General features: G+C 44.7%; 1 protein-coding gene across 1 annotated transcript; it reads left to right on the top strand.

Moving 5' to 3' along the window:
- The first annotated feature begins 147 nt into the window (after positions 1-147).
- Positions 148-7638, top strand: lrrc8db (leucine rich repeat containing 8 VRAC subunit Db). The gene is made up of 2 exons (XM_030083391.1): positions 148-429; positions 2081-7638. Exon 2 carries the CDS (start codon positions 2083-2085, stop codon positions 4636-4638), a length of 2556 nt encoding a protein of 851 aa, XP_029939251.1. The 5' UTR covers positions 148-429; positions 2081-2082; the 3' UTR covers positions 4639-7638.
- Positions 7639-8306: the final 668 nt, after the last annotated feature.

Here is an 8306-nt window from a genome sequence, read left to right as displayed (position 1 = left end):
GCACAAACAACCGCTGTGCCACATCTGTGCGCACCCCTCCCCCTCCCCTCCCTCCCTCCCTCCCTCCTCCCCCCTCCCCCGCGCCCCCCCGGTGCAGACGCACGGTGACACACCGGGGATCGGAGCCGGTGAAGGCGTGACGAGCTCGCGTCCAGCCCCGGCTGCAGCCCTCCCTCCCTCCCCGGCCGCTGGTGCCGGCTGCGCGGCCACGGAGAGCGGCGGAGGACCCGACCATCTGAGGCGGAGCGGGGGTAGCCGCTAAGCCGCTTTGCTCGCCCCGCCAGCAGCAGGCCGCTCACGGCCGAAGGAGAGCGGACAATGGAGGGTTGCGTCGCCGCGGCGGAGCGCGGCGTGTAGCGGGGCGCGGAGCAGCTCGGTGCCGCCGGCACCCACCGAACCGGACCGGAGCCCAGCCTGCGCTCCCCGGAGGTGTGTATCCGCTTTGTTAGCCTCGCCCAGGTTCATGGCATCGCTGCTGCACTGTCTCTGCTTGCATCGCAGGATTTATTATTATTATTTAATGTATTTATAGCGAAGTGTTCGGAGGCTGCCTCCCCGGACATCAGCCCTCCCTCTGCGCATGCAGGCGTGCTGCTGGAGCCGGTCTCAGCCTGCTCTGCAGCCACACTGGAAACACTCAAATTCATGCCTTCCAACACACTCAGTTTAAAAAAGTCCCCATTTATCTCACTTGACATGTTTTTATTTGTCCTACTTGAGAGACTGATCAGATTGTACTGACATTCTGTATACAGTGTTTACAGTCAACATTAGAGTGTGTTGAGGCTTGTGGGTCATGTGATGTGAACTCTGTTGACCCCCCATGGAGTAACAGGGTGCAACACACACACACACACACACACACACACACACACACACACACACACACACACACACACACACACACACACACACACACACACAGAGAGAGATGTGACAGATGATTCAAGCTTGCAGGGGGTGTGCAGATTGCAGTGTTTGTGTTGCACGTTGCATGGACACCTCATGTCCTGCGCTGTGTCCTAGATCAGCGGCTGCCCCCCCTCTGCTAAATCCATAACAGTCTCACATGGCCTGTTATATCTGTGAAATGTGGCCCTGGCCTGCAGCACGAGGACACAGAGGACCGTCTCACACTGAGAAGTCCAAACTGTAATCACCTGCAGCCCTGGATGTGCTCCAAATGTCCACATCTATACTCAACTAAATTCTGTAATAAGATATTTGTAATATTTTAGACATTTTGCATTTTTTGATAATTTTTAAGACCTCCATATAGCCTAATTATTTCGTGATAATTACTCTGCTTTTTTAGAGATTAATATTATTTCAACTGTACTCTTACACTATATGATATGATTAACAACATACAATAAAAATAATGAATTTTAGTTATTCTTGTTTTGGACATATTCACAATGTTAAAAATGAAAGACAGTAATTTCATATATAATAATTCCATATAATCTGTATAATGATTCCTTATTTTTTTCAATCAACCCAGTATACTTGATCTTGAAGTCAAATTGATCAAATTTAAATATGTATTTATACTGTGCATATAAAAGCATGCTCACCTATACACGAGTAAGACTTTCCTCACTATACCGTGTAAAAATAATCTGTGGACAATATACCTTCTTGCCCCACTGTGACGAAGTCATGCATTGAAATGCCAGCCCGGGGCCTTTCTGTGTGGAGTTTGCATGATCTCCCTGTGCGTTTGTAGGTTTCCTCTGAGTACTCCAGTTTACTCCCACAGTCCAAAAACCTGCATGTGAGGTTAACTGTGTGTACCGCATAATGTCCAGTCAAGGACAAATTCCGTCTCAAGTTAAGAAGGGCTGGTACAGCATACCTTGGGGGCAGAAATAGCTTTGGGCTACATATAGCTGCCTTGTTTGTCCTTGTTTAGCAGCAACTTAGCAATATCAAGGTTATTTTTTTGTCCGTTTTCATCAAGACTTTACACAGTCCCTGTTTTGTGGAAAAAGACTCAGAATATTGGTGCAATTACAATCAAACATTGTTATTATTTTACTGAAACAAGCGTGTGATCACTTCTCATTCTGTGTTGCAGGAATGTTCACCCTCACGGAAGTCGCCTCCCTGAATGACATCCAGCCGACATACCGGATACTGAAGCCATGGTGGGATGTCTTCATGGATTACCTCGGGATTGTCATGCTGATGTTGGCCATCTTTTCCGGCACCATGCAGCTAACTAAGGATCAAGTGGTCTGTCTTCCCATCCTGGAGCAAACTCCAGAGGGGACAGAAGGCCTCCTGGAGCCACAACCACCAGAGCCCACTAACGGCTTGTGGAACAAAGAGAGTGCCATCGGAGAGCAAGCTGCTCCTCTGATGGCTAAACGGCCTCCTGAAAGCATCGCCACAGCAATTCACTTCGCACAGTCGGCGAGTTTGGGGCAGCCGCAGCCCACAGGGGTCAGGACCAAGCTGGACTTCCAGCAGTATGTTTTTGTTAACCAGATGTGCTATCACGTTGCCCTTCCGTGGTATTCCAAATATTTCCCGTACCTCGCTCTAATTCACACAATTGTACTAATGGTCAGTAGCAACTTCTGGTTCAAATACCCAAAGACAAGCTCTAAAGTAGAACATTTTGTTTCCATTCTGGGAAAATGTTTCGAATCACCGTGGACTACTAAAGCGCTGTCTGAGACGGCGTGCGAGGACTCGGAGGAAAACAAGCAGAGGCTGGCCGGGGCCTCCTCTCTCCAGAAGCACCTGTCCACAAGCAGCGAGGAGGGCAGTCCCAACCAGTCCGCCCCCATGCTGACTAAATCTGGGGTCACCTTTTCAGCCGAGAAGCTCGTGAGCGAAGTTCCCGCCATGACTATTCTGGACAAGAAAGACGGTGAGCAGGCCAAGGCCCTGTTTGAAAAAGTCAGGAAATTCCGTGCCCACGTTGAAGACAGTGATTTGATTTACAGACTTTATGCCATTCAGACGGTTATCAAAACGGTGAAGTTTATACTGATCCTGTGTTACACCATGACCTTTGTGGCCTCGATAGATTTCGACCATGTCTGTGAGCCTGAAATAAAGCATCTGACGGGTTATGCTAAGTTCCAGTGTACACACAACATGGCGTTCATGTTGAAGAAGCTCCTCGTCAGTTATATTGCTCTCATCTGCGTATACGGAGTCATTTGTATATACACTCTGTTCTGGCTTTTTCGGAGGCCGCTGAAGGAGTATTCCTTTGAGAAGGTCAGAGAGGAGAGCAGCTTCAGCGACATTCCCGATGTCAAGAATGACTTTGCATTCCTCCTCCACATGGTCGATCAGTATGACCAGCTGTACTCAAAGCGTTTTGGAGTTTTTCTCTCCGAGGTGAGTGAGAACAAACTCAGGGAGATCAGCCTCAACCACGAGTGGACCTTCGAGAAGTTGCGGCAGCACGTAACGCGCAATCCTCAGGATAAGTTGGAACTCCACCTTTTCATGCTGTCGGGAGTGCCAGATGCCGTGTTTGACCTCACTGACTTGGAAATCTTGAAATTAGAATTAATCCCAGAGGCAAGGATTACAGCTAAAATCTCCCAAATGATAAACCTCCAGGAGCTGCACTTCTACCACTGCCCGGCAAAAGTTGAGCAGACCGCTTTTATTTTCCTCCGAGATCATCTCCGGTGCCTTCATGTCAAGTTCACAGACGTCGCTGAGATTCCTAGTTGGGTGTACTTGCTGAAAACATTGAGGGAACTGTACTTGGTGGGCAACCTTAACTCTGAGAACAACAAACTGATAGGACTCGAGTCTCTCCGAGATCTGAGGCACTTAAAAGTCCTGCATCTGAAAAGCAACCTCACAAAGATCCCAACCAACATCACGGATCTGTCCCCGCATCTGCTCAAGCTGGTGATTCACAACGACGGGACAAAACTCTTAGTGCTGAACACCCTGAAGAAAATGATGAACCTCGCAGAACTGGAGCTTCATAACTGTGAGCTGGAGCGAATCCCTCACGCCATCTTCAGCTTGAACAACCTTCAGGAACTCGATCTGAAATCTAATAACATCCGTACCATCGAGGAGATCATCAGCTTCCAGCACCTCAAAAGACTGACGTGCCTCAAGCTCTGGCACAATAAGATCATCACTATTCCCCTGTCGATCAGCCACGTCAAAAACCTGGAGTCGCTCTATCTCTCACACAACAAGTTGGAGTCTCTCCCTTCCCCCTTATTCACCCTCCTGAAGCTGAGGTACCTGGACGTCAGCCATAACTCTATAGCGGTGATACCGCTGGAGGTGGGCTTTCTGCAGAACCTCCAGCATTTCGCAATCACGGGCAACAAAGTGGAGGTGGTCCCGAAGCAACTGTTCAAATGCACCAAACTGAGGACACTATGTCTCGGTCACAACTGCATTTCCTCCATTCCCGAGAAGATCGGCCAGCTGTCGCAGCTCACACACCTGGAAATGAAGGGAAACTGTCTGGATCGCCTCCCGGCTCAGCTCGGCCAGTGCTCTCTCCTCCGCAGGAGCTGCCTGATGGTGGAGGATCACCTCTTTGACTCACTCCCCATCGAAGTCAAGGAGAGTATCAATCAGGAAGCTAGTGTCTCTTTTGCCAACGGGTGTAAGTGTCTGACCGATGGACGGTAACAAGACCATGTAAGCAAATGTAAAGAAAGCGTATTCAGCACACCATTAGAAATAAGTGGTGTAACAGATCACAGACGATCCAGGAACAACACATTATTTATTTTGTTTAAGCAGAATTGCATGAACTACATACTTCTGCAGGTACTCTTGAGAGTAAGCCTAAATCTACACGCAGACTAAGGCTGCGTTTGCACTGCAAGTCTTGACGGACCAGATTTGCTGCCTCAGTCTGATTTTTTTGACCTTGTGGTTACAAGTATTTGATCAAGTGATCCATATCTGATTCTTCCAATTACACTTACGCTTACTATGTACTTGTAGTGTTTGCAAACATCAGGCTACTTCAGAAACAAACGCAAACTACGACGCAATGGATGATGGGATATTTGATGCTGAAGTGGCGGATGTCGTCAGAGGCAAAGCACCATAACTGCACTTTGTGCACATTGTAGTTCTGGCTGGGCATGCTAAGAATGAATCACTGAGCTTTCATATAGGAAGTGAGAATTCGGGCTTTAGTAACATGAACACAGACTGTTGTTGTTGATCACTTCTCACATAACCTGCACTGAGCAGGGTAATACCAACGGCGATCAATCAATAAGAAACACAAAACCAATGGGTATAGTTCCAGTAAACATAGAGGAAATGTTCCGGGAAATAACATCCCATAATCCCTTGCACTGCCTGCCACTGCGTTGTCATGTTATTTCCACTTATGAAATAACATGCGCACTGACAAGCGATCTCAAAACATCTGAATCCAACAGCAGATCTGCTCTGTGCCACATCAGAACAAGGAATCGGAATTGGGTGAGAATACATTGAGAGTGGAAGAGAGGCCTAAACGTCCGGTGGTTTGAAAACGGCTCCTGAGATGGACCTTTTGAAAATGCTTCAACTCCTTCGTCCTGGAAATAGGGGAACACGCAACCTTTCGAAAACACTCAGGCTCCGTCTCCGTGCAGACGGTGGATGCCACTGGTCATGAGCGCCACGTTATGCGAAAATAACTGTTTTGCACATGCTCAGTAGAAGGACTGTTAGAAAAGTGTGTTCCTCCAGAGTGTCATGACTCCCAGTCTGGATTCTCCTGGACTTGGTGGTTTTAGAATTCAATAACCACTCCTGGTCGTCTGTCCATGCCAATGTCTCTGAACTCCCATTCTTAATGTTTGTAGCAAATTGTTCTCTACGCACCTGTGGTTTCGTTAAAGAAACAGTCAACAGCACCCACTAGTGGCCATACAGGAAAAGTGCATCGTTTTCAGTGTTTTAGGCGTTTCGGTGTGAACAGAAACCAACTTCAAAACACTGCTCTGTAAATGTGAAAGTTTTCTAAAATGAAAATGGAAAAACAAACAATAAACGTATATTTGGAATCAATGGAACTATACCAGGTTCTGGATCTGTCGGATTAGAAACTCTTAAAACTTTCAAGAGAAATGAAAACATCTCATACTCATTTGAGTCATATTTTGACTCCTCTTTTCATCTCATTTATCTCAGAAAGGAGCCGATCCATGTGGGATTTGCGCTCCGTTACTCTACTCTTAGAGTAGAGAGTATGGCTGTTAGTGTAGAGTGGAAAGGAGCAGTAACACTACTGAACCAGAAATAGTGTCATGATTGTTATTATTTTCTGTTATGACTTGGACTCATGTTTCCATCTCAATTCACTGTCGCAAAATATTTTGATATCTGTTGTAAATAAGAGAATTTAACTGCCTTTGAAAGTAACATTTTCCTTCCTTAAGATTCAATCCAGTGAAAACTTCACCTACAGTGTATTTTGACCAGTCATTTTTTGAAAGCACTGATGCCATTTATATATGTGTCAGTTTAACATTAAAACAATTGTGGCTCTCCCAATTTATTTATGTTATCCATCTTAGCTCTGTGTTTTTACATGTGGTCAAAACTATTGTAGCACCTGGCTTTCCCAGAAAAAATACTGTTTACATCACCTCTAGTTCTTTCAGAGAACCTTTCCCTTTTTTTAAATCAAGTATTTATGACTACTGCTCAGATATAGTTGCTGCTTCTTGCTGCTTCTGGAGACCGCGTTGCTTCCATAGTTTGAATATACTCAGTATTAAAAACAAAAATGGATTGTGCTCTATTAGTATTGAAGTAGCATTTCACAAAATTGCAGATATTTGTAGTTATTATAAATCACACCACAGCTCTCAGACTGTCAGGTTATTTTATTGGGTTTATTCCAAACGGGTCCATTTATTAGTTTTATGCTGGAATGAGATAATATAAGCAAGTTTCAATTAATTTTGCTAAAAAAAATCTGAATAAGTTTCCAAAATTGCTCCAAAAAAAAGGGGGGGGGGGGGGGGGGGGGGACTGGTGGCAGCCTCATGAACAGAATGAGAGCAGTTAAAGCAGACCTGGAGAGAGAACTGAACCAGTGTGTTGAATATATGTTCTGTTCCCCACCTTGACCCTGGCTCATACTAACAGATGTGAATCTGCTCTGTCGCTCCACTAAACCTCTTTTTGTATCCAGTGTGATGTTTTATTTGAGTGCAAACCACAATGCTTTCTTTAATTTTGGTGTAGTTTTGATGCCTAAACATGACAGCAGCAAGCAATGTGGCATGCATGAATGTTTCCACGCACTGGCTGCTAGACTATGCTAAAATATATATTTATGGAAAAAAGAAAAATCAGATGTTGCTTCCGACCACCATTTTAAAACACACTGAAGTATTTTTTTTTTTTTTTTTGGGAATAGATGCATTCCATTGTCAGTATACCTGGAAACCAGCTTCATCTTGTGCATCACAACTGCATAAATCCTTCTCCTTGTTTTTAACTCTAGCCAGTTAAGCAGGACCAGTCAGCCAACTGTGTTAGTCCTTTAGTTATTTGACGCGCCTGTTCATGGTTTATTCTTGTGACCTATGTTTTTACCCCAGCATTTTGTGTACATTTTCTTATTGTCTTTTATGCAATTTTTTTCTTTCTGCACAGCACTTTGTAAATCAGTTTTTAAAATGTGCAAATAAAGGAATTATTATATGTTCATTATTACTACTATTATACATGTTGGAAGTTAGCTCCTACTAGTAGTTTTACGATAGCATGTGGCTATTACCGTAATCATTACATCAAGAACTTCACACTGCCATTGCACCAAAAACACACTTTGTAATTGTTTTATATCATCGTGGTCTATATCAGTCTGGTGGCATTTCCCCTCCTCCTCATGTAATTCATGCAAAGCACTAACAAACCACACAAAACAAGCAGAGACAGTGAAGTTACATCAGATCGCAATCTGGAATGATAAATTATCCTCAAATACATGTTTGTGGAGAAAAACCTCAGCACTAAAAGGTATTTAAGTTCAAAACGCAACAAGGAATATTTGTACTATGAGGGGCAGAATGGTGAGAGAGTGAAAACAGACTGAAGTGACACAAACATTCTTGTACTTATTACACAGGCAGAACATGCAAACACCACCCACAAAACTGCAGCCCATACTCACACCTTCAAACGTCTTGCTGAGAGATAAGTGTGCTAACCATACAAGGCAGTTCAGAACAACAGGTGACCAATACACAAATATATATATATATTAAAAAAGAGTGGAGTTGAGCCTGAAACACAGTATTTACAGCTCAACAGCGATTCACCCTCATGAATAAATG

This window comes from Salarias fasciatus, chromosome 23, assembly GCF_902148845.1.
Source record: "Salarias fasciatus chromosome 23, fSalaFa1.1, whole genome shotgun sequence".
Taxonomy (NCBI): domain Eukaryota; kingdom Metazoa; phylum Chordata; class Actinopteri; order Blenniiformes; family Blenniidae; genus Salarias; species Salarias fasciatus.
The sequence above is the reverse complement of the archived record's forward strand: the minus strand, read 5'-3'. Positions and strand labels throughout refer to the sequence as shown.